Source organism: Schistocerca gregaria, chromosome 5 (assembly GCF_023897955.1).
Source record: "Schistocerca gregaria isolate iqSchGreg1 chromosome 5, iqSchGreg1.2, whole genome shotgun sequence".
Taxonomy (NCBI): domain Eukaryota; kingdom Metazoa; phylum Arthropoda; class Insecta; order Orthoptera; family Acrididae; genus Schistocerca; species Schistocerca gregaria.
The window spans coordinates 502,268,870-502,295,387 of NC_064924.1; the positions used below are offsets into that span (position 1 = coordinate 502,268,870).

At 38.7% G+C, this 26,518-nt stretch overlaps 1 protein-coding gene across 1 annotated transcript in view; it reads right to left on the reverse strand.

The window, feature by feature from the left end:
- Nucleotides 1-26,518, reverse strand: part of LOC126271954 (aromatic-L-amino-acid decarboxylase-like) — a 205,268-nt gene that overhangs the window by 114,048 nt on the left and 64,702 nt on the right. The window contains exons 3-6 of the mRNA XM_049974392.1: nt 17,618-17,738; nt 15,069-15,182; nt 14,792-14,911; nt 11,791-11,920 (exon numbers count right to left, since the gene is read on the reverse strand). Of these exons, the coding sequence (XP_049830349.1) occupies nt 11,791-11,920; nt 14,792-14,911; nt 15,069-15,182; nt 17,618-17,738 (485 nt within the window). The remainder of the gene's footprint in view (nt 1-11,790; nt 11,921-14,791; nt 14,912-15,068; nt 15,183-17,617; nt 17,739-26,518) is intronic.

The window sequence follows — 26,518 nt, forward strand, 5'->3', positions numbered from 1 at the left end:
AGCAGGTTGATATGCAGGTGTAACTTGATTCTGTTGCTCAAGGTGGAGGGCCAATGTAGTGAATGACTGCCTGGCCTCTCCCATTCACCATGTGAGTGGACATGTGGCTGCTGCTTCAGCAGGGCCTGAGTAGGCACATGGGGCAATGGGTCTACTAGCTGTCAGGAGGTCCAACATCAGGCATGTTATGAAGCCCCTTAGACAGATAGCATTAAGGGCTGGAAAGGAAGCCAATGTGCTTGGATATGTCTACTGGGGTTCTCATCTGAGATGTGGAGGTCGCCTATGTGTAGGTCGCCTTGCTTGCAGATATTGAGCATGCAGGGTGCAAACATCTACAAGTTGGGTTTACATTGGCACTGACGACTTCTGTCACTTGGGTCCTGAGGCCACCCTCAGTTCATACAGGTGGCTGGCAGAGGTAGTGAAGGCTGCTGGTCTTGTGTGTGAGACACAAGCAGAGCTTGAAATTTACAGCATTGTTCCCAGAACTGATTTGAGTCCTCTGGATTGGAGCCAAATGAAGGGTATCAACCAAAGGCTTCGTCAACTCTGTGACAGTCTTGGCTGCAGATTTCTAGACCTGCATTATCGAATGGGAATTTGTATGATTCCCCTGGATAGGTCATGAGTAAACTATATAAAAGAAGCAGCTACTTGGGTAGTAGAGTACTTTTGGTGTGTACATGAGGGCTTTTAGGCTAGGCAGTACTTTGAGATCCTCTGCTGAACACTCACCAGTCATTATGCAGAAAGGGAAGTCAGACCATGTTCAGAGGATAGCCAGTTCAACTGTCAAAATTTTATCAGTAACTTGTAGAAGTATTTGTAACAAAGTTCCTGAATTTACTAGCTTCCAGAGAAGTTCTGATGCTAGAGCCAAGACCTGGCTGAAACCCAAAGTGGTAAGCTCTGACATACTTAGCAAGTCATGGAGCATATATAATAAAGACAGATCAGACACTATAGAAGGGGGAGTTTTCATTGCAGCTGACAACAAAATTGTCTCTACTGAGGTTGAAGCTGAGCGTGACAGTGAAATTATCTGGTTGCTTGTAACAGGTGCAGATGAAAACAAGTTAATTGCTGGATGTTTTTAAGGGCTACATGATTCTGCTGTGATAGTTCTAGAATCATTCAAAAAAAATTTATAGTCAGTAATGCTTAAATAACTAGATCACAACCACACGGGCTAGCTGTTACTTTATCAATAGGCACTGACTTCTCTGGCCTACTATACACAACAAACTGACATGCATTTTTACCAGTATATCTCTTCCAAATAACACTGGTAGAATTGAAGCCTTGACAGCTAAAACACCTTAGTTTATTACTGACACACAATTTAACCTTTTCCATATTACCTTGTTCCTCAAAAAACTTCTTGTTAGCACTGTTATCCAATGTTAGCCTCTCAATCCTAACATTTATATGATATATATACATCTTCCCCTTGTTAATAATAACATTTTGATACTTGTTACTGAAAAACACAATTTCATCCTTAATATTATAATGCCTAAATGCAGGCAATTGGACAGTATATAAATCAAACTTGCCCTCAACATTAAATGTTTTAATGGGGTAGCTGCATGGTCTGAGGTGCCTCAAGACCCACATGGTTCCTCCTGTTGGATGTTCGAGTTCTCCCTCAGGAATGGGTGTGTGTGTGTGTGTGTTGTCGTTAGTTAATGTTAGGTTAAATAGTGTGTAAGCATAGGGACCAATGACCTCTGCAGTTTGGTCCCATAAGACCTTACCACAAATTTCGAAACTTTTTCCCCAGATCACATGTCAGTAGTCGGAGACGAGCAAGTGCAGTCTGGAATGTCTATGGATTCATTGAAGATGGTACAGACAGATAGTTGTGTGAATGCATTTTCTGAAAACTGTCTTGAGCTGCTAGCTTGGCAGCCTACACACAATGGAAATACCTCAGATGTTGTAGCTACAAATACGCCGGACCTTATCGATAAAGTCAGTATAAAAAAATGGATCAGTGACCGTGTTGTCCCTACAGCAACAGTGGTTACAAAAGTTGGTAAATCAGCGAAGAAGACTAGGAGAGTGTTGCTGCTAGAAACAGCAGATAAAAAGTTGTTAGCATCTCCCTTAGACAGAGAACTGACATCACTGAGTTCCAGTAAGATGGACATAGAGGAATTGTGGGCAAAGTTTAAGCACATTGTAAATCATGGTTTTGAGAGTTATGTGCCTAGTAAGTGCATTAAGGACAGAAAAAATCACTATGATTTAGTTACGAAATCAAGAAAATTCTGAGAAAGCAGAGGCTGTTGCACTATCAGTTCAAAAGAGAGCAGAAAATTGATGACAAGCAAAGGTTAGTAGAGATTTGTGTATCTGTGAAAACATCTATGTGTGAAGCATACAACAACTATCATCACACCTTAGCAAAAGATCTGGCAGAGAACCCAAGAAAATTCTTGTCTGGGTCTAAGACTTCTATCGAGTCGCTTGTTGATGAGTATGGTGTGGCAGTTGAAGATAGCAAAAAGAAAGATGAAATCTTAAAATTGATTTTCACGAAATCATTCACGCAGGACACTCATACAAACATACCATCATTTGACCATTGATATACCCCCATATGAACAACATAGTAATAAGCATTGCTGGAATAGAGAAACAACTAAAAGAGTTGAAACAAATAAGTCACCAGGTCTGGATGGAATCCCAGCTCGGTCTTACAACGAGTTTTCTATGGCACTGGCCCATTAGCTAGATTGCATTTAGCATGAATCTCTTGCCCAATACAAAGACCCAGGTGACTGGAAAAGGGCACAGATGACTTCCGAATATAAGATGATTCAAAGAATGGACCCGCACAATTGCAGACCAATATCCCTAATTTTGGTTTGTTGCACAATCCTTGAACATATTCTCAGTTTGAAGATGATAAATTTTCTCGTGACTGAAAAGCTTATGTCCGTGAATCAGTAGGGCTTTAGAAAGCATCACTTGTATTAAGCTCAGTTTGTCCTTTTCTCATATGATATACTGTAAACTATGGCTGAAGGGCAACAGGCAGATTACATATCTCTGGATTTACAGAAAGCATTTGACACAGTGCCCCATTGCAGGCTGTTGATGAAGGCGTGAGAATATAGAATAGCAGAATAGCTTCACAGATATGAGAGAGCTTGAATACTTTTTTAAGTTATAGAACCAAGTATGTTGCCCTCGTTGGTAAGTGTTCATCAGAGACAGCGTTAGTCATGAGTGCCCCAGTGAAGTGTGATAGGACCGCTGTTGTTCTCTAGATACACTAAAGTACCAAAGAAACTGATATAGGCATGCATATTCAAATACAGAGATATGTAAATAGGCAGAACACGGCACTGCAGTCGTCAATGCCTTAATAAGACAACAAGTGTGTGGTGCAGTTGTTAGTTCAGGTACTGCTGCTACAATGGCACTTTATATGGCTTTAAGTGAGTTTGAACATAGTGTTATAGTCAGCACATGAGCGATGGGACACAGCATTTCTGAGGTAGCAATGAATGGGGATTTTCCAGTGTGACCATTTCATAAGTGTACCATGAATACCAGGAATTTGGTAAAACACCAAATACTTGACATTGCTGCAGCTGGGAAAAAATCCTGCAAGAATGAGACCAAATTTAAACTGAAGAGAATCACTCAATGTGACAGAAGTGCAATCCTTCTGCAAATTGCTGCAGATTTTTATGCTGGGCCTTCAACAAGTGACAGTGTGCGAACCATTCAACAAAACATCATTGATATGGGCTTTTGGAGCCAAAGGCCCACTCGTGTACCCTTGATGACTGCACGACACAGAGCTGGGCCCTTCAACACTGATATTGGACTGTTGATGACTGAAAACATGTTGCCTGGTTGTATGAGTCTAATTTCAAATTGTATCAAGTAGATAGACGTTTATGGATATGGGGACAACCCCTTGAATCCGTGGACCCCGCATGTGAGCAGGGGACCGTTCAAGCTGGTGGAGGCTCTGTAATGGTGTGGGGTATGTGAAGTTAGACCCCTGATGTGTCAAGATATGACTCTGACAGGTGACTCATATGTAAGCATCCTCTCTGCTCACTTGTGTACATTCATGTCCATTGTGCATTCTGAGGGACTTGGGCAATTCCAGCAAGACAATGTGACACCCTATATGTCCAGAATTGTTACAGAGTGGCTCCAGGAATACTTTTATGAGTTTAAACACTTCCGCTGGCCACCAAACTTCCCAGACATGAACATTGTTAAGCGTATCTGCGATGCCTTGCAATGTGCTGTTCAGAAGAGATCTCCAACCTCTCGTATTCTTATGGATTTATGGACAGCCCTGCAGGATTCATGGTGTCAGTTCCCTGCAGCACTACTTCAGACATTAGTTGAGTCCATGCCATGTTGTGATGTGGCTCTTCTGCAAGCTCTAGTGGGCCCTACACAATATTAGGCAGTTGTATCAATTCTTTTGGCTCTTCAGTGTACAAAAATGGTTTGGCTTTGCAACTAGCATTTGTGGAGTCATAGTGCCTGCCCCTTTCACAGCCACCATCACCTACCATCAATATGTGAGGTCTGAAGGTGGTCTAAAGCAGACCGAAACAGGTAACCTCATATAAAAAACATTTCTTGTGGTTGTGACTGTTCATGTCCACTTTTAAGTAACAACAAAAACCACTGTACTCAGGCGAAATGTTCTCAAAAATTACTAAAACTTTTAGTTCTATGATGAATGGCAGTTAGATCTAAATGTAGAAAAATGTAGGTCAATGAAGATGAGTAATAAAAGCTAATCTGTAACGTTGATATGTAGCATTAGTAGTGTCCTGCTTGACACAGTCATATCTGGGCTTGACACTGCAAAGCAATATGGAATGGAACGAACATGTGAGGTCTATGCTAGGGAAGGTGATTGGTCGACTTTAGCTTGTTGGGATAATTTCAGGAAAATGTGATGCATCTGTAAAACAGACCAGTTACAGGACATTGGTGTGACCTATTCTTGAGTATTGCTTGAATGTTTGGGACCTGTAGCAGGTTGAATTAAAGAAAGACATCAAAGCAATTCAGAGGCAGGCTGCTGAAAAAGTGATGGATTCATTGAAACCTAGTGTTTTTATAACAACAGCAGCAAGTGCTAATGGTAAACTGCTTCCTCCATATGACTCTTATAAATCTGAACACCTGTGGTACATGTGGCAAGAAGGAGGCCCACAGGGAACTCATGTCAATAAGAATAAGTGCAGGTGATTTGATCTACTGGTATTTAAAGATCACTACTTTACAGTCATTTTGTCCAATTTGAAGAAGCGAAATCAACCAACTGTGACGAATGGGGACAAATTATCTAGTCATGTGTCTCTACATATTATTGAAGAGTGTGAGTGGAACAATACTTCATTCATTGTCCTCCTCCCTAACAACAGCCGCCTCCTCTACCACTGTATGTAAGAAAACAATCTGCTAAGACATATTAACTGAATGGAAGAAATACTCTTGCAGGACCATTTCCAAGGATGCTTTTCCATCTCTTCTTAAGCTGACACTCACTAAGATTTCAGTAAACTCTACTGTAAACATAAAGAGTGGATTTTGCACCACACACTAAATCCCATTTGATCCAGATCATGTGTCACAGAAATTGCCTGATAATGAGGAAAGACAACAAACCAACATAGATGTATGCACTTCCAGTTAGGAGAAATATTCCAAGAAATTCATTATCCTCCAAATAAACCTGGTAGTATTCACTGCTCAAAACTAGAAATTCATCCTGCGAAAGCAGTTATGGGCACTGACTCCCAGGAAAACAAAAACAGTGTGAAAACAAGTGATAGTGCTTATAACTGTAGTGACAGTTAAAACAATACATGATCCAATGAAGTTTTACTGCCAAAAGAAGAGGCTTTTCTTGTTGCACACTATAAACACACATCCAGAAACAAGGAGCATACGTGGCAGTATGTTGGAATGGCCACAAATGCATGGAAGTATGTGTGAAATTCTTGCACCCACACAAAACCAATAGAAATGTATTTGTGTTCCTTATGTCCCTGATAAAACCACAATACAAAAAGAACAAGTTTCACAAGTATTTCCTACAACAGTTGAGAAGTGAGGGATGTTTATTTTTAGAGATGTGCTTTAGAATCATAGGCCATTGTAAATGTATGGTCAATGCCTGAAATGTTTGCAACTTAATTTTGAATGTTGAGTAAGAAAACTGAGTTCAAACATTCAGTAGAATTTCTTTGTTTTGCTTTTAATATTTCGATTTAGAACTTTAAAAATTTCCAATTTAATTTGTTAGGAAATAAGAATTGACCTTTAATATATAAAATTCATTTCTCAACCCTTATTAGATATTCATAATGATGAATATTCTTAAAATGTGTTAAAAGTTACTAAAATCAAATAGGAAGAATGTAGAATTTAAAGAAAGGTCAATTTATGTCTGAATTCCTTTCATATACTTGGCAACTTCATCTAGAGATTTAAAAAAATCAAGTGTTTCTGAAATAACCCTAGTCCATGAAGTGATTTGGACAATTAATTTCTCTGTCTCATGCAAATACAGGTACACATAGACTTCCTGTTTCTATTATATTTTATTTTTTAAACATAAACCCCACCACTTCTACAACAAAGAATGCATTTTAACATAACCTATGCATACTGTCTGAAATTATCCTGTTTGACTGTATATTTTAAGCATTATGAGACAGCCAGAAAGGGTATTAAATGATTTCATAGAATTACTTAGAAGTTTTTATACGAGAATTTTAATGTTGTGCTTAAAAAAGAATATTTTGACCTTGTGATCATTGAATTTTGTTTTGGATTACTTCACTCAGTGACATTCCAAACATGGATAAAGTTTTAGAGTATCAACCACTAAAAATATGAAACTTCCTGGCAGATTAAAACTGTGTGCTGGACCAAGACTCGAATTCGGGACCTCTGCCTTTCGCTGGCTTCACAGAAGCTCTCCTGCGAAGAGCAGTTGGGAAGGTAGGAGACAAGATACTGGCAAAAGTGAAGCTGTGAGGATAGGTCGTGAGTTGTGCTTGGGTAGCTCATATGGTAGAGAACTTGCCCATGAAAGGCAAAGGTCTCGAGTTCGAGTCACGGTCTGGCACACAGTTTTAATCTGCCAGGAAGTTTCATATCAGTGCACACTCTGCTGCAGAGTGAAAATCTCATTCTGGAAGCATTATAAATATGTCTTTTGGTCTAATACTCCTTAATAAGTCGGATATTAAACTCACAGAATATTTGGCAACCAATCTGAATGAAACATTCCTAATGCTAGTAAAAATTATAAGGTCTACAAATAACCTTGTTGACATCTGTAACTGTTTTCCATCAGAAGGGGTGTTCTCAGAAAAACTGAAGATTCCAAAGTAAAACATTTTTTCAAGAAAGGGATAAAAACAGAAGTATCAAACTAAATGCCTATTTCACTGCTATCTGGTTTTTCCAAAATAATTGAAAAATCTGTTATAAGAGATCGATTTTATAGAAAACATAATTTCTTCTCAAATACACAACACGGATTCTGAAAATATAAATCTACTGAGACAGCAGGTTTTGCATTCCTCAACGAAGCCTTAAATGCAATAGACAGCAAAGAGCATAAATCACCCATATTTCTAAACCTCTCTAAAGCATTTGATGTCACCAGTCACAACATCTTGTTTAAGAAACTTGAGTCTGTAGGTGTTAGGGCCACAGCGCATGAATGGATAAAATCATATCTCCAAAATAGAGAGCAATTGGTTGAGCTTGCTGTCCAAGAAGAGAACAAGATAAATTCCTACTGCTCAGAAAAGGTAAAAGAATTTTCATTCACTCATTCATTCATTCACCACCTTCTGCAAAAGCCATCTTAAAGAGAAGCCTTTGGGGTATGTCAAACAAGTCATGTTACACATCAGCTAGTACAAGCAGCTACTGCAGACTACTTCTATAAAGTCCTTTTGAGTTACTCAGTAGTTGTTTTTAGCTAATTGTTCTAGAACATGAGGGAATAGACAAAATTTTGTATATGAAGTGTTCAATACTGGGTTTAATATACTGGTATACCTTTTGGTATGAGTTTACAGCAGAATTATATGATACCTTCAGTCTGATCAAGTAAAATCTTTATTTGAAGCTGTCAGAAATTAATACAAGTATTCCTTTCAGTTATGATTTTGCACAATAAAGTTAGTGTTTCTCATGCAAATTTCTTCATACTCTCATTTCTTTTAGAATAAGCAAACACAATTAAAGGGACGACAGTAAAAGTTCATGAAATTAGTATTGGGTTTTATTTTATTTATTCTGCTAAATATGTCATCAGGGACATACTTTTTTAAGAATTTTAAAACATTTGCTTTACACAATTTTATGTAGAAATTTATAACTGAGCCCTTTGTTTTCATCTTGCTGATTACAGTTTTACAGTTTATTTGATTCAAAACGTTTCATTCAAAGAAAATTCCCAATGAGTGTAATGTTAACAAGTCCTATTACAATATATTTATACAAAGTAATTAATGATTAAAACTAGCTGTCACATATTGCAGGTGTTCTAACCCAAAAAACCTATTACTACTGTTCAAGTTGTCTGATTTTTCTGTGCAAAAATTGTCCATGCAGCATATCAAATCAGAATTTCAAAGCAGTGCATTCAATTAACAATATAAATACTGCAAACTTTAGGGAAACCCTAAAGCAGCTAGACTGGGATGAAGTGTATATGGAACCCGATACATTTTTAAGGGTAATTGAAAATTGTTTTCCCAAGAAAATAGTTAAACATAATTCCAAGAGAACATATAAAAAACCTTGGCTAACTAAAGGAATAAGAATATCTTGCAACCATAAAAGAGAACTGTATCTAACAGCAAGAGGGAGTACTGACCCTGAAATTGTTCAATATTATAAAAACTATTGTGCGGTACTAAGAAAAGTTATTAAAAAGTTCAGAAGCATGTGTATCATGTCTGAGATCAGTAACTCTGATAATAAAATTAAAGCAATTTGGAATATTATTGAAAGGGAAACAGGGCAACCAAGAGCACAGGAAGACTTAAGTGCCATAAAACTGAATGACAAGTGTACTAACAAACAATCAGAAATTGGAAATATTTTCAATAATCATTTTTTAAATGTTGTGGAGAAAATAGGATCTAGATCTTCACTAGAAGAGGCAAGGCTTCTAATAGAAGAGGCCATACCTGTGCAGCTTGAAACAACTGTATTTCCATCAACCTCTCCCTCTGAAATCAGTAAAATAATAAACTCACTGAAACGTAAAAGCTCTTACGGAATTGATCTTGTTCCCCACTGATAAGTAGGATTCTCAGCCACATATGTAATAGCTCTTTGGAGCACGGTGATTTCTCCGATAGACTGAAATATGCCATTGTAAAACCATTGCATAAAAAGGGGGATACGTCGGATGTCAACAGCTATCGCCCAGTCTCTCTTCTGGCAGCTCTATCAAAAATTTTTGAGAAAGTAATGTATTCAAGAGTAGCCTCCCATATTTATAAAAATAAAGTACTAACAAAATCTCAGTTTGGTTTTCAGAAAGGCTTTTCAACAGAAAATGCTATACACGCTTTCACTAATCAAATATTAAATGCTCTGAATAACCAGATATCACCCATTGGTATTTTTTGTGATCTCTCAAAGGCCTTTGTTTGTGTAAATCATGGAATTCTTTTAGATAAGCTAAATCATTATGGTTTGAGGGGGGCAGTGCACAAATGGATTAATTCATACTTAACTGGAAGAATGCAGAAAGTTGAAATAAGTAGTTCATGTAATGTTAAAACAACAGCTGATTCCTCAGACTGGGGGGCTATCAAGACGGGGTCCCACAGGGTTCGGTCTTAGGTCCTTTACTATTCTTGATATACATTAATGACTTACCATTCCATATTGATATAGTATAGTATAGTATATGATATAGTATAAGTACAGTAATAACATCCAAAAACCAAGAACTAAGTGATGTAATAGTAAATGATGTTTTTCACAAAATTATTAAGTGGTTCTCAGCAAACGGACTCTCTTTAAATTTTGATAAACACAGTATATACAGTTCCGTACAGTAAATGGCACAACTCCAGTAATAAATATAGACTTCGAACAGAAGTCTGTAGCTAAGGTAGAATTTTCAAAATTTTTAGGTGTGTCCATTGATGAGAGGTTAAACTGGAAGCAACACATTGATGGTCTGCTGAAACGTCTGAGTTCAGCTACGTATGCTATTAGGGTTATTGCAAATTTTGGTGATAAGAATCTCAGTAAATTAGTTTACTATGCCTACTTTCATTCACTGCTTTCGTATGGCATCATATTCTGGGGTAATTCATTGTTGAGTAGAAAAGTATTCATTGCTCAAAAACGTGTAATCAGAATAAATGCTGGAGCCCACCCACAGTCATCCTGCAGACATCTATTTAAGGATCTAGGTATCCTCACAGTAACCTCACAGTATATATATTCACTTATGAAATTTGTTGTTAATAAGCCAACCCAGTTCAAAAGCAATAGCAGTGTGCATGGCTATAACACCAGGAGAAAGGATGATCTTCACTATGCAGGGTTAAATCTGACTTTGGCACAGAAAGGGGTAAATTATGCAGCCACAAAAGTCTTTGGTCACCTACCAAACAGCATCAAAAGCCTGACAGATAGTCAACCAACATTTAATAATAAATTAAATGAATTTCTAGATGACAACTCCTTCTACTCATTGGCTGAATTTTTAGATATAAATTAAGGGAGGGAAAAACCTAACTTAAACATTAGTGCCATGCAATATTTTGTGTAATGTAACATCATGTACAGACATCTTTCATTAACCTGACACGTTCCACATCATTACGAAGTGTTGTATTCATGATCTATGGAACAAGTATTAATCTAATCTAATCTATTTAACTCTGTGTTTGGATTATAAAACTATTGTAATTAAAAGACTGTAATTTTCAAGAAGCTTCTGGTGGCAAAACATAACACATATACAGAAGAGCCAGTGACAGGTTCTGTGAGTTCCATTTAGGTCATGTGAACATTATGAGGTCTGATTTGAGAGTTATTCTTGTCATGGTATGATGTCGTCAAAATTTTATGAGAATATGAACCAGAAAGATGGTAGACAACAAAACAACAACTAATGAAAGACTATATATTCCATTTAAGTAGATGCAAAATTTTATTCAAATATGAAGCAGGAACATGGAAGAGAATAAACAATAACTATTAAAGGACTATATGTTGCATTTAAGTAGATGGAAGAACTTGGGACCTACTATACAACAATGCTAATTTTTGTTTTTTATTTGTCTTTAGCCTTCCATGGTTCCTCTCAGAATGATATAGGATTTGTCAAGATAATACAATGCAAATCAATAGGCCAGAATATATAACACACAGCATACATAACGTGCTTTATGAGGATACGACAGACAGCCTACGGGGACAGGTCAGGTGGTCGGCTGTGGCCTTGATTAAGGAACCATCCTGGCATTTGCCTTAGTGATCTAGGAAATCAGCTTCCACTGAGAGTAATGAAAGCCAGAGGTGAAAAGTCATGAAAGATACCCCAACTGTATTTAATAATTGCACGGTGTTCTTTGATCACACACATACAGGCATGTCATGCTGAATTAAAGTAAAACAGTTTAAATAAAACGAAATTAAAACAATTGAAAGGAAATTTAATATGTAGCTGTAACTTATTAATTATATTATGTCAACTAATTAAACTAATTGTGATAGAAAGGGGCTTACTAGAGCTGTAAGCAACGAATTTTCCTCGTAATTCAGCTTCATTTAAGTGTGGGTTGAGGGCTTTAGCTTTACGCACTGCAGTCTCTCTTGCCGCCAGCAGACCAATCAGCGTAGCCTCACTCGCAGAACCCTAGAATATGATATTATTGATTTATATTGGTATACAAGCGTATAATTACTCTTTTTTGCGAAGAACACAAAAATTTGGTTAGGCAATATTAAGGACTGTATAAAATACTCATCACATGTTTTATTCCAAGCAACACTTTTGAGACTTATTCCAGAGCCTAAAGTGAGCTCAAGTCTTTGTAAGGCTGATATGTAGTTAATCTGTAACTCATCTTAATGCTACAACCGGAGTAAACGGTACTGTGATCTTATTGCAGAAGCTATTATTTTCAATAATTGTCATGACTGTTTTATGACTTTCAGTTCTTGAGATTTGTCACATGTGCTGTTGAAGGATTGGTCCTACTACAAAATTATAAAGTTCACTGTAAAATTCTGCAAGTTGATTATTGTATATTTTATGTTATTATTAATAGAAATTGATGTTTTTGTTTCAAGATTGTGCTAATTATTGAACAGAACTATCACCTCCCATACATTTTTTTGATGTCGGAGTTGATACCGAAATCATCCAACATGTTGTTCAGACATCATTTCCCCACTGTAATTGAACTATAACAATAAGTCCTACATGAAACGAACAACATCATAAAAGCAAAAATCTTTCATTTTACATAATAAATCACATGTAATGAGTAAATACTCTGCATAAATATTATTGTAGATCATAAGTCACAAATTCTCTTAACACTTTCGAAAGAATGATGTGGCACACACAGAAACTGGATTAATGCTTAAATGTATAGGTGTTTATATGTAACAGTCATGATTGTCCTTACTACAATGTAGACAAGAACAGAAAAAAGAGGGCAATGAGTAACAATATAGTGTGTGTGATATGGTTCAATATGAACATATGCAGAGATGTGCAAAGACAAGGAGAATGTTTTTAAACACATCAATTGGCAAATTGAACAATGTGTAGGCAGAGGGGAAAAATCGCACAAGGGACTTAGCAGCAAAAATGACAGATAAAAGCAAGGGATGAGAAGGGATAGAGAATAGATAAATGAAGGAGAGAAATATATGTGTTGTGACTCGCCAATCTTTCAAAGTGTGTGTCCTCTATATGCGGCACTGTCTGCAAGCCATGCAGCAGCTGCACCACCTAAGCAGCCAGGCAGCCAGCGGCCGCTAGACTTGGACTCAGTGCTGATTTGAATGTTACCATGTACACATGTCTTACTTTGTCTACTTGCTCTGTGACTTACATGTGTTGTGTCATTTTTGAAATATATGTGTTCAACTTGACATTATGACAGTATGAATGTAGGTACAGCATACATTATGAGAGCTTCATATTTTACCTGTAACAATAATTCCATGAAATCTGACATCTGAATTAAAAGCAATAATTTTCTTGGAGTGTGCACATGACACTTTGATATACTTTGGGTCTTACGAGACATAACTCATGTAGATTTTTGTGTCCAAGAGGTACACTATGTGAACAAAAGTATCCAGACTCCTGGCTGAAAATGACTTACAAGTTCATGGCGCCCACCATCGGTAATGCTGGCATTCAGTATGGAGTTGGCCCACCCTCAGCCTTGATGACAGCTTCCACTCTCACAGGCATACATTCAATCAGGTGCTGGAAGGTATCTAGGAGAATGGCAGCCATTTCTTCATGGAGTGCTGCACTAAGGAGAGGTATCAATGTCAGTTGATGAGGCCTGGCATGAAGTCAGCATTCCAGAACATCCCAAAGGTGTCTATAGGACTCAGGCCAGGGCTCTGTGCAGGCCAGTCCTCTACGGAGATGTTATTGTCATGTAACCACTCTGCCAAAGGATGTACATTATGAACAGGTGCTTGATTGCGTTGAAAGATGCAATCTCCATCCCCGAATTGCTCCTCAACAGCGTGAAGCAAGAAGGTGCTTAGAACATCAGTGTAGGCCTGTGCTGTGATAGTGCTATGCAAAACAGCAAGGTGTGCAAGTCCCCTCCATGAAAAACTTGACCACACCATAACACCACCATCTCAAAATTTTACTGTTGGCACTATACATGCTGGCAGATGACATTCACTGGGCATTCACCATACCACACCCTGCCATCGGATCACTCATTGTGTACCGTGATTTGTCACTGCACAATCGTCACTGTTCAATTTTTATGCTCTTTACACCAGGCGAGGCATTGTTTGGCATTTACTGACATGATGTGTGGCATATGAGCAGCTGCTCGACCATGAAATCCAAGTTTTCTCACCTCCCACCTAACTGCCATAGTACTTGCAGTGGATCCTGATGCAGTTTGAAATTCCTGTGTGATTGTCTGGATAGATGCTTGCCAATAACACATTATGACCATCTTCAACTGTCAGCAGTTTCTGTCAGTCAACGGACAAGGTTTGCCTGTACGCTTTTGTGGTGTATGTGTCCCTCTATGTTTCCACTTCACTATCACATCAAGAACAGTGGACGTAGGGATGTTTAGAAATGTGGAAATCTCACGTACAGATATATGACACCCTTTCCCCTGACCACGTTCGAAGTCCATGAGTTCCGTGGAGTGCCCCATTCCTTCTCTCTCACGATGTCTAATGACTACTGAGGTTGCTGATATGGAGTACCTGGCAGTAGGTGGCAGCACAATGCACCTAACATGAAAAGCATATGTTTTTTGGGGTGTCCGGATACTTTTGATCACATAGTGTATGTTATTGCTTTGGACTGTATCTAGAAAATGTGATACTAGGAGCCACTTTTACACTGTGTGACTGATTGATGTTGTTTATATAATGAAAATTAAGTTACATGTTATTTAAATAAACTTTTCTCATAAACCATAATTTCATTGGAATCATAATCTGTCATTATTGTAAGTAACATAATCTAATGCAGAAAGAGGCAACATTTTACTACCTGTATGACACCACCTCCTGGACCATCAGATGATGGTAGAAATTCTGATGGCAGACCCAACATTTTTCCTAGCCAGTCTATGACTATTACCTCAAGTTCAGTGCTAGCTGGATTTGCAATCTGCAAAAACACAATGTACCATTAACAGATATTAAATACATGCTATTTACGCATACAACTTTTTGTTAGATGTATAAATTGGCATTATATTTCACATGTGGGTTTCTATGTCTATTAGTATGACAAACATAAACAAATAACAGGACAAATCTATTACCCAACTAAATCCAACACCAGAAATCGCAGCACTAAGAATTTCTCCCACAATTGCAGGGTAGGAAACTGCTGTTGGATAAAATGCATGGAAACTTGGAGACTGCCAATGTGTAACCTGCAAGTACAAACACATACTGATGTACAACAAAATTAAATTGTTCTAAAGTAATACAATTGTAATCTTTCAATGATTTTTATAGAAATAATAATGACAATGGAACACAACAAAGACATTATACAATATAAAAAGATGTTTATATCCACACTGAAACTGTCAATGAAGATAAAAACTTTTGAAATGCATTACAGGCTATAATGGAGATGCAGTAACATGGTAGTACATCCTTTGACCATGCAGAAATTTTCATCATTAAAATTGCAACACCATGAAGGTGGCATGAAATAAACATCAGACTTTCATGAAGCACCCTATATCCTTGAAAATGCAGCAGATGATTTCAGCACAACCAAGAAAAACAGAAAGGAGTCATGGACGTCCACATAAATTTATCCAGCTTTAGATTTTTTGTGATTTTTGAAAAATAATTAAGAAATGCTGGGATGGTTTCTTGGAGAAGAACTTTGTTGATTCCCTTTCTAAGCTTTATCCAGTTGGAGCTTGAGTTCTGTTTTGAGTGAAGATATTAAGGAGTGTTCTTTGTGAACCACAGGTTTGTCTAAGTTTAGTGGTATGCCTTGCTAATGTGATGTTCTGTGTATGACACAACAGAAAGAGGTAGAAGTACAGTTACATCCAAGTGTGTAAACCACTCTCTCCTGAGAAAATGCCCTTCTTCACAGTAATGTGACCATGGAAAGCTTAATACATGGCTTGCCTTATTCATTTATTAATCATTTCCTGTAGAGCCCATAAGTAAGAACCTTCGCTGCGTATAATGGGTCTACATAAACATTAACCAAAGAGAAGTAAAATTTGGACACAGTGTAGTAAGAGCAAACTATCATTATATTGCTTGTGAGAGCTAAATTTGGAAAAGAAGTGCTCCTCCTGCAGATATATTAAATAGTTGCAATTGATATTTGATTGTTATCCTAATATTAACTCGAATACATTTGTATTTTTAAACAAAATATTTAGCTGTAGCTGTAGTAACAGGTTCCTGTTTACAGTACACTACCACTTGTCATGCAGCTCTATAATGAATCATGTTACTTGCTATGAAGACAACCAGCATTTTAAATCCCTGAATCTGAATAGTCAGTAATTTGTAGAGGGAATGAAAAATGAGATGATTTTTACAAAATGTTTGTTGAAATTGATAGAGATTATAAACTTCTTGCTTTATTTTAGGTGGAAGGTTTATGAAAGCTTTTTTCACCTGAGGCACAATATGGGGAAAGGGAGAGTGTCTGTATGCTCAAAAAATGGAATTAAGTTCCAGGTTATAGATCTAAATGAGTACTGCATTGAACAGTTCTCTGGGTGCTGTGCTTCAGTAATAGACTTGGAAAGAAACAAAGCAGCAATTATAACAGTGTACAGGCACTAACAAGAACTTTTTCAACTTCATTGAGCGACTAGAGAGAGAGTATTAATTATGACTTGGTACAAATAACTATGAAGGATTGTATGTGGTGTTTTTATTATTGATCACATCTTGCACAGTACTAATTGACGGAACCTACAGTTACTGATGACCAGCTTTGGCTTCTTCGAATTGTAACAGTCACAACTATAATACAAGGACATCGCACAACAGCAAAATGACGTCTCCTTACAATCAAGTTAAGGTGACGATCATAAATTCTATCTGAGGCATCTTACAGAGATGAATGTTGCTCAACAGACAATGAGAAGATGTTAACAATAGGTACACAGTAGTTGAAAAAATTGAGTCTTTCTTGAAAATATTCTTACAAGATTATAAATCCAGTCAGTTACAGTTACAATGGAAGCTGAGACAGAAGGTGACTAAAATTTGGGATCAAATTATCTTGTGCCATGAAGTGAGAACTTTATTTAATACACAGAGCTGTCTCCTGTCAATATTGCAAACTCTTTCTCTTTGTCGTCAAAACAGCAAAAACCACTTACTATCTAGAAGAAACAAAGCATAGGAAATTATGAGCATTATTTAGCATGAAGTGAATAAACTCAGTTAAGCAAATAGAAGTAAACTCCCTGAGGACAACAGTAGTAGGGCAGATTATTTTAAATGCCAATCATTAATCAGTGTATTCAATGATTTATATATGAAGAAAATTAGAACATGTAATAGATACAATCTAACAGTAAGTCCAACCAGAACCATTTGAGGGAAAAAAAAATTATAAGCTAATTTTATTACAGATGCAAATGCACTGAATGTAAACTTTTACAAATATTAAATTATCAGCTAAATATAAACAAATAATTTTAATGATTTTAAGTTCTTGCAATTTATGTAGCATTGATAGTCATCAGAGCTGAAGGTCACATTAATCAGAAATATTTTAGGATAAAAGTAATTGTCATCTACATACAACATCCCAGAGGATTAGTAAATGAGACATAAGAATTATTGAATGATAGTCAATTGACTGACTTACTCCAGGCATAATGACATGCTCTACATCATGTATAACATCTTGCCATGTGTCTGGTTCATATGGTGCCTCAGATGGTAGCAGCTTACTCATGAAACCAGGTGTAACATCAGGTAACACAGGCCTGCAAACAAATTTTGGGTTAACGTTTAGTGACAATGGCATTAGTATTTAACATATCACTTGATTAAAATATTCAGGATGAGAACCACATGTAAAGCATTGTAATTCTGAAAACTGTTAACTGATTATTGTCAGTTTGTTTTAGACAAAAAGTGTTTGTTGTAATCATTTTTACAAACTATGGCCCTACAAACCACTCTTATTTGTTCAGAAACTATGTATTTCCACTATGACTATGATCAATTTACAAAGTTAATAAAATGTAAGATAAGAATATTTTGACTATTATATTAAATTTCTTGTAACATTATCTTGTTATGGCAGTTTTACAATTTTTAACTACATCAATCAAACTTAGTCAAGAAGTAAGTCAGTACCAAGACTAAGTTATCTGTGCACCGTTCAATCTTTCAACCAACTTTGTTGTATGGGAGCAAAAGCTGGGTGGATTCAGGTTACCTTATCAACAAGGTTGAGGTTACGGATATGAAAGTAGCTAGGATGATTGCAGGTACTAGTAGATGGGAACAATGGCAGGAGGGTGTCCACAATGAGGAAATCAAAGAAAAACTGGGAATGAATTCTATAGATGTAGCAGTCAGGGCGAACAGGCTAAGATGGTGGGGTCATGTTACATGCATGGGAGAAGCAAGGTTACCCAAGAGATTCATGGGTTCAGCAGTAAAGGGTAGGAGGAGTCGGAGCAGACCAAGGAGAAGGTATCTGGATTCGGTTAAGAATGATTTTGAAGTAATAGGTTTAACATCAGATGAGGCACCAATGTTAGCACTGAATAGGGGAACATGGAGGAATTTTATAAGGGGGCTATGCTGCAGACTGAAAGCTGAAAGGCATAATCAGTCTTAAACGATGATGATGATCAATCAGCCAACTTTCATCATAAAACACTAATGATGTCTCCAGTTTCAGTGTTACCAAAAATATTTTTTTTTTATTGCTGCTATGGCTCTCAGATATTGTGTTGGATTTTGTAACTGCAACTTTACAGAACTTCATGTGTCTCTAATGACTTCATCATTGATAGGACGTAACCTCTAATCTTGATTAATGTTTCACCTCAACACCTGTTCATCCTGAGGAATGATGTTGATCACTTTTAGGGGCTCCATGGAGGGCGTTAATAGTTGTAGTAGGACAGAGAGTGCAGAAGCTGAGTTGTATTATCTGGCAGCAGATTCTGTATGTGTGAGACAAAAACAAGCAACCTGATAGGTCACCAAAACAAAAGGGCACAAAAAAGTGGATTTCTGACTTCTCTTGTTGCATTATCCTCTACATTTCATGCAACTATAGCACATCCAATGCCAGATGCCTCATCTTTCTGACATTATTTCTAGTGTAGTTGTTAAATACATTAATAGTTCTGCAGTGCCCACATTATTGAAGATGCTCATGTAACTTATAGACCTATCTCCTAATCTTGCAATGGTTAGGTGAAAAGAACTCTCAGCAGTGGTAGCTAGCTGAGGTACAGGCAGACACAATCATGCTCCAACTCATAACCACTTGTTTGGTTTAGCGAGTCAATGGGTTCAGTAATGCTGCAGCCTGTGATAGTCACCTGCCTTGCTTTCACTGCACAAGCTCTATCATTGCATTCCTTCTGGTGACACATTCACAAACTTTGAATGAAATTATAGGCTGGGGAAGAGGTTGGTTGGTTAGAAAGTAAGTATCAAACTTGCGCGGTAAAAACAGACTATATTGTTGAGGTGCTGTGTCTGCACATTGAGTTAGTATGCATAAGTATCATATTGATAATCAAAGCAATATGTGTATCAGACCAGAATTTAAGGAGACTGTATGGGAGCTAGTAATTCAGAGTAATTGTCTCTCCAATGTGTGACACAAGTCGAAGAAAAAACATGCAGCTGAACATTACTCACAAGCATACAATGACACCTGTACAAAATATCCTGACATGTGGGACTTCAAGCACTAGACACGAGGATATTGAAATCTGCTTGGGACCACTCAAAAAAGGATTCTCCACTCCTATCACATTTACCACCTTGTTACAACCGTAATGGAATCCACAATTACCCAAAACAACACTGAGAGTATCTGATTTAGGAAAGGTAGTATAGCCCTACGTACCATTACAGTGGAGTGATGATACTGAGGAACAGAATAGCCTTGTTCATTTTCTTGTAATAATGTCTGCCCTGACAAGGCATGCAAGGGAGCTGGCTGTTAAATCCTGCTGAGGGGTGTTAGAATCTTACTGTTGCAGCATGGTGCTAGGCCCCAGTCTGTTACGGTAGTGAGCTCTGTCACCACCTGCCGTGGCACAGCACAACACTGCAGTGCCACACTCATCTACTTCACTGGAGGTAGCGCCCTCTCACAATAGAGTTCAACAGAGCAACTACAAATGCTCTCTACTGAGCACCTCTCGGTCTCCTGTCTCGGACTACAGCCAGTGTCATGTCATTCTCCATAGAACTGCCAGTCCCATATAGACAAAGCAGCTACAGCTATGTCTAGCAGTGTCAACAGCCAACCACTGGTCTACAAGCTGCTATTAGACCTGATGGTTCAGTGTCTTGAATTGATGCCACAAAAAAAGAGCTCCTATAGTTTATCTTCATCCAGCACTCTGTGTGTCTCCAAGGATCACATCTTCAGCACCAGTCGGACCACGCACCTATCGGACTGCTGGAAGCAGTGACCATCCAGCATAAATACTGTTGCCTGGTGGATGCCTGACAATGACTTTGCATATGCAAGGCTGGACCAGCCACTGCAACTCTGCTGAGGCAGCACTCCTGCTGGTGCACTCACACTGCCAAGAACCGAGCACACCACTTTATGTTATTCTGAGGTGGCTACTGCTGCCTTTGATTACTGTGCATGCCATTGTGATGCTGCCATTAATGTATGTACGAATTACCTGCAGGATAAGGAATGTTACTGCTGATCTTGTTTTTCTGATTCTGTGCTCATCGTGGCACTTGTAGAATCCAACCTACCATCCTGTGCAAGCCATCCTGGGGAAGTAATGACTATCCTGGCATTTAGTGATGTCTGCATCCCTGACACTGTTACATTTGATGTCAGAAGAAAGCCAGTAACAATGAGCAATATTGTGGGGCAGTGGTCAGCAGCACTATTTCAATATGGTGAGTGGATGCAACCTGTTTTTCGACCTTTTTCCGCGACACTGGTTGACAATGTCCAATGATTTGGATTTGAGAATTATATGAAAGTTTTGACTGACGAAGGTGTACTCAGCCAGTCATTTGCGTGAATATAGAGAGCAATCTAACAATCATCCAGTTTGCAGCCAGCTAGGTGTGGTCACTTTACCTTGTTGGGGCACAATGCTCCATGTGCCCAATCATCTTCAGTATTTCAGAATGAGATTTTCACTCTGCAGCGGAGTGTGCGCTGATATGAAACTTCCTGGCACATTAAAACTGTGTGCCCGACCGAGACTTGAACTCGGGACCTTTGCCTTTCGCGGGCAAGTGCTCTACCAACTGAGCTACCGAAGCACGACTCACGCCCGGTACTCACAGCTTTACTTCTGCCAGTACCACATCTCCTACCTTCCAAACTTTACAGAAGCTCTTCTGCGAACCTTGCAGAACTAGCACTCCTGAAAGAAAGGATATGGCGGAGACATGGCTTAGCCACAACCTGCGGGATGTTTCCAGAATGAGCTCAGTTGGTAGAGCACTTGCCCGCGAAAGGCAAATGTCCCGAGTTTGAGTCTCGGTCGGGCACACAGTTTTAATCTGCCAGGAAGTTTCATATCAGCGCACACTCCGCTGCAGAGTGAAAATCTCATTCTGGAAACATCCCGCAGGCTGTGGCTAAGCCATGTCTCCGCTACATCCTTTCTTTCAGGAGTACTAGTTCTAGTTCTACAAGGTTCGCAGAAGAGCTTCTGTAAAGTTTGGAAGGTAGGAGACGAGGTACTGGCAGAAGTAAAGCTGTGAGTACCGGGTGTGAGTCGTGCTTCGGTAGCTCAGTTGGTAGAGCACTTGCCCGCGAAAGGCAAAGGTCCCGAGTTCGTCTCGGTCGGGCACACAGTTTTAACTTGCCAGGAAGTTTCATCTTCAGTATTTGATTTAGATGTATGTATTATGCAGAAAATGTAAAAATGTGTGTGGTTGGCACTCAGACATACGGATTACAAGTGTCTGTAATAAAAAGTGTAACAATGATACTAGTTAGTAATAAGTGCTCTCTTATCAGAGGTGCTGACTTTTTTTTGGGGGGGGGGGGGCGTGTTCTGAGTGGGTCAAGAATCATTTTATTAGGTACTACATTTGACAGATAACTTTGTGTTTCCATCTACATGTTCAACACTCCAAACCAGTTCTATTTGCAAATGACACCAGTGTATTGATTGAAGGTGGAAATAGAAAGGCTCATAGAATGTATGCGAAAGTCACAAGTGAAAAGATTTCAGAGTGGTCAAAATTAAAAATCCATTAAAACCAAACATTTCTTTGGAAACCCAAAAACTAAAGTATCACTGAAACAAAATTGCTTTGTTTAGTTGCAAGAAAATCTGAAATGGAATTCAGACATCACATTCTTAAATTCTAAGCTATCTGAAATGACCTATGCAATAAGAATTATATGGAACAACACAAGTGCTGAAGGAGGTGTATTATGCACACATACTTTCCCTTTTAAGTTATGACATCATATTCTTTGAAAATTCCTCTCACAGCATAGCAACTTTCAAGAAACAAAAAAAAAAAGGCTTGTGAGGATAGTAAAAAATGAAAACAGCTGAAAATCATGCAAACTACGATTGGCTGTCGACTAGCCCCTACCCCTTGACTAGCTGAAATGTCAATCACAATGTTATTTCAGTCAGAGTAGAGGTCAGTAGTGGTACAAAACGAATACATAAATAAAGTTGAAGAAACATACCTTAATTTTTTATGGCTAATGTACTCCTCCTCAGATCATTCCTGCATATGAACTCGTCACATATGGTATCAAGGTTGAGTTTCATCAATTCATCTCTATGGGTGTTGAGAAGGGCGATGGCATTAAAACGATCCTGCCTCATTATAGAACGAAGATATGTTTTCACCCTCCGCAGACAAGAAAATGATCACTGAGCAGTGCAGGACATTACCGGAATTGTCAGCGCTACACATATGAATTTCACTAGTTCAGGCAGTAGGTCAAACAGGTGGTTTTCCTGTTTTAGGTATTTCGCTACGTCATCCAACTAATAATTGAAGAATCACTAATTTGGATAATCTCATGAAACGTGCTTTGGTGGAGAAGCAAGTGTTCTTTGTTTATATCTGATTCGTAGAAAGATAAAATATCGAACTAATGTTTGTTACCACCAAGAAGAAATTGTTCAATTTGATTTACAAACATGAGTGATTGAGTTTTGAACAGTGATTCCAAGAAGCTGATGGATGGATCCATTGTTTCATAATACAGTCTTCTATATTTGTCACATACGGGTACTTCAGAGAATGAATTGATGGAGTCATCATATTTCTTAGGGGCTTTTCTTCTACGGGCTAATTTTGGGGAATCAACATCCTTCTCTTAACATTTTGAAAATGATTCAAAATTGTTTCTCATAAATTTAATAGAAGTTACAAGAGTGGAAATCATCTTATTGGCCTCCTCTAAGTGTAGGGATTTCCTCTGTAGTGCTGTGTTTATGCTATCAATGTGACCAAACAGTTTTACCAAAAGTGATAACATGAAAAAGAAATCATATGTCTGCATGTTAATCAAAAAGCCATTTGCTTTGCCCCAGTGTCTGAATTGTCATTTCTTGAAACGTTTAGAAAAAATTCCTTAAGTTCTGTGTAGTTGGACAAAACTGAAGACGTTGCCAAGTATCTTACAGCCCACATTGTAGGATAGAGTGGTTTCAAATTTGTAGAGGCATCTGCCTTCAGGTGAGCAAAAAGATCTTATCTTTTAGGTGAATCTCTCACAAAATGTATTAAGTCCTTCATAACATTCAATGCACTTCGACCATTCTGGAACTGCTTTCACAGTGTCTTGTAGTGTTAGATTTAAACAGTGTGCAAGGCAGTGCACAAACATAGCTCTGTTCTCCATTTCCATAAACTTTGCCTGGACACCATTATATAATCCGGCCACCTTAGCTGAACCGTCAAAGCATTGGCCCCTACAATTAGATGTGGACAAATCAAATCGTCTTAAAATGTCGATAATAATATCAAACAGAGCCTAGCTGTGGTACTTCTTATTGAGTACAGCCCTAAAAAATATTCTTCTATCTCTAGCGTAGCATCAACAAATCTTATAGATACTAAATTTCTCTTTGGCTATGTCTGTTGTTTCGTCTGCTATTATTGCAAAATACTCTGCACTCTTGACATCCTCCAATAATTTTGTAAGAAGTGTATGACTTAAAAGGCGAAAATTTCGCTTGGCATATCATGGGATGTCCATTCGTAAGTTGCGCTGTAGCCATATTAAAAGTAACTGGTTATATTCACATCGAAGGCGTAATAAATTGTCAAAGTTACTTGTTTCATCAGTATGTCCACGTATTGCAAGCCCCTGCAATGCTCAATAACGTAGGGAAGATACGATTTTTAGTAAACAAGCTCCGTTTTCTTTCATTTGTGTCAGTTTTTCTTTGTAAATTTGGCTAAATACATTGAGATTCGGTAAGAAAGTGGGTGAGAGTATTTAAAGGTGGCTGCACAAATGTGCATGATGAACAACGGAGTGGGCGTCCTTCGGTCGTTAATTAAAGTTTGGTGCAGGAAGTGGACAATAAGGTGAGAGAAAACAGATGCTTTACGATTTCCTCCTTTTGTTTCTTGCACTGTGTTGTATGGCATTGTGACCGAGCACTTGAATTACCGAAAATTGTGCGCACGTTGGGTACCGAAAATGTTGATGGATGTGCACAAAACCACTCGTTTAGACAGTGCATTGACTTTTCTTGAGTGGTACCACAACGACGGTGATGATTTCTTAAGCCAAACTGTTCTGGGCGATGAAACATGGGTGGACTAGGTCACACCAGGATCAAAGCAACAGTCCATGGAAGTTGAGCAAGGGCATCGTTTTGCTGCAAGACAATGCCCGTCCGCATGTGGCGAATCAGACCGAAGATCTCATCACATCTTTTCGTTTGGAAACTCTAGACCATCCTCCGTACAGCCCCGATCTTGCGCCCAGTGACTACGATCTGTTCCTGCACTTGAAGAAACACCTGGGCGGTCAGCGTCTTCAAGACGATGACGAAGTCAAAACAGTGCTGATGCAGTGGTTAACAAGTAAGGCGGCAGACTTCTATGAGGAGGGTATTCAAAAACTGATACAACGTTATGACAAGTGCCTCAGTATTGACGGAAGTTATTTAGAAAAGTAGATTAAGGTACAGGCTTTCATGTAATAATAAAATTATTGAGATATCTAAGAACGTCTTTTTTAAATTTCAGAACGGTACTTACTTAAAAAACACGCCTTGTAACCTGAGGAGTTATGGAATGCTCAAACATTTGAAGTTTCGAGGGCAGACTTGTTACCGCATTACATTAGGACCAATAGTTGTAGATATTACCGTGAGTAATTAAACAGTGTATGGCAAAGGCAGAGTGAGTTCATCAAAGGTATCACAGACAGGATTAGAAAGCTTAATGGGAATATATATACGCTGATGGAAAGTAATGAGTAATGACACTAATAAGGTCCTACATCGTCGTCGTATGTTCAGGAATTATTTTCTGCTTCATTTCACAATTAACAGACTTCATATGCTGGTCCATATTGTCTTCGGAACGCCGGCCAGGGTGGCCGAGCGGTTCTAGGCGCTACAGTAAGGAACCGCGCGACCGCTACGGTCGCAGGTTCGAATCCTGCCTCGGGCATGGATGTGTGTGATGTCCTTAGGTTAGTTAGGTTTAAGTAGTTCTAAGTTCTGGGGGACTGATGACCTCAGAAGTTAAGTCCCATAGTGCTCAGAACCATCTGTCTGCGGAACAATGGATCTACTAGTATACTTTTGTGCTAGTGCCCAGCACACTATTAACTGTGCTTGCATATTTACTAGTGTACCTAATGTGTATTTGGTGAAAAATGAACAATTACCTGGGCTCAGCCATACCGGCAGCTACTTAACTGTAACCAGCCCAACATGGCCACCATCAAGTGCAACTACGCAATGACAGCTGCTGTACAGACAGTGCACGCCGCTTAGTGACATTGTGAGTCATAATCGAGTGATGGACGTTGTGGTTCACACCTCAGCTAAGCAAACACTTTGGTTTGGTCTGATGTGCCAACGAAAATAGACAACTGTTACTCGAAAGTTCGTGTGCATAGGGTCACACATTATTATATGCGTGATGTCACAGCACTGCCCCCGCATGCCGTCTTTGGCACTGGTCACCTCGACCGTGCCAGTTTCCGTGACCGTCACTCTGTGGTCACAGCATGATTGCCTTCCACTCGCTTTTGTAACGGCATCGGCCATTACACCCGTGCCAGTATCTGGATTAGCCCCCTCTGGCTGCACTGTGACTGTCTTCTGCCCACTGTTGCAATGGCACTGGCCGTTACACCTGCATCACGTTCACCTTTGGGCCTGCATTTGGGACACATTATGCCATTGGTTGCACTCCACATCTTATGCTGCTTGCGGCCACCCCCTAATGCAGACCTCGGGTGACGCATCGTCCACTGCTACTGCACTCCCGGTGTTGTGGGCTTCCTATCCCACTCACACAGATCTTCGTCTCCCAGTGTTGCATCAACATGTGTTATCCAGCAGGTTTC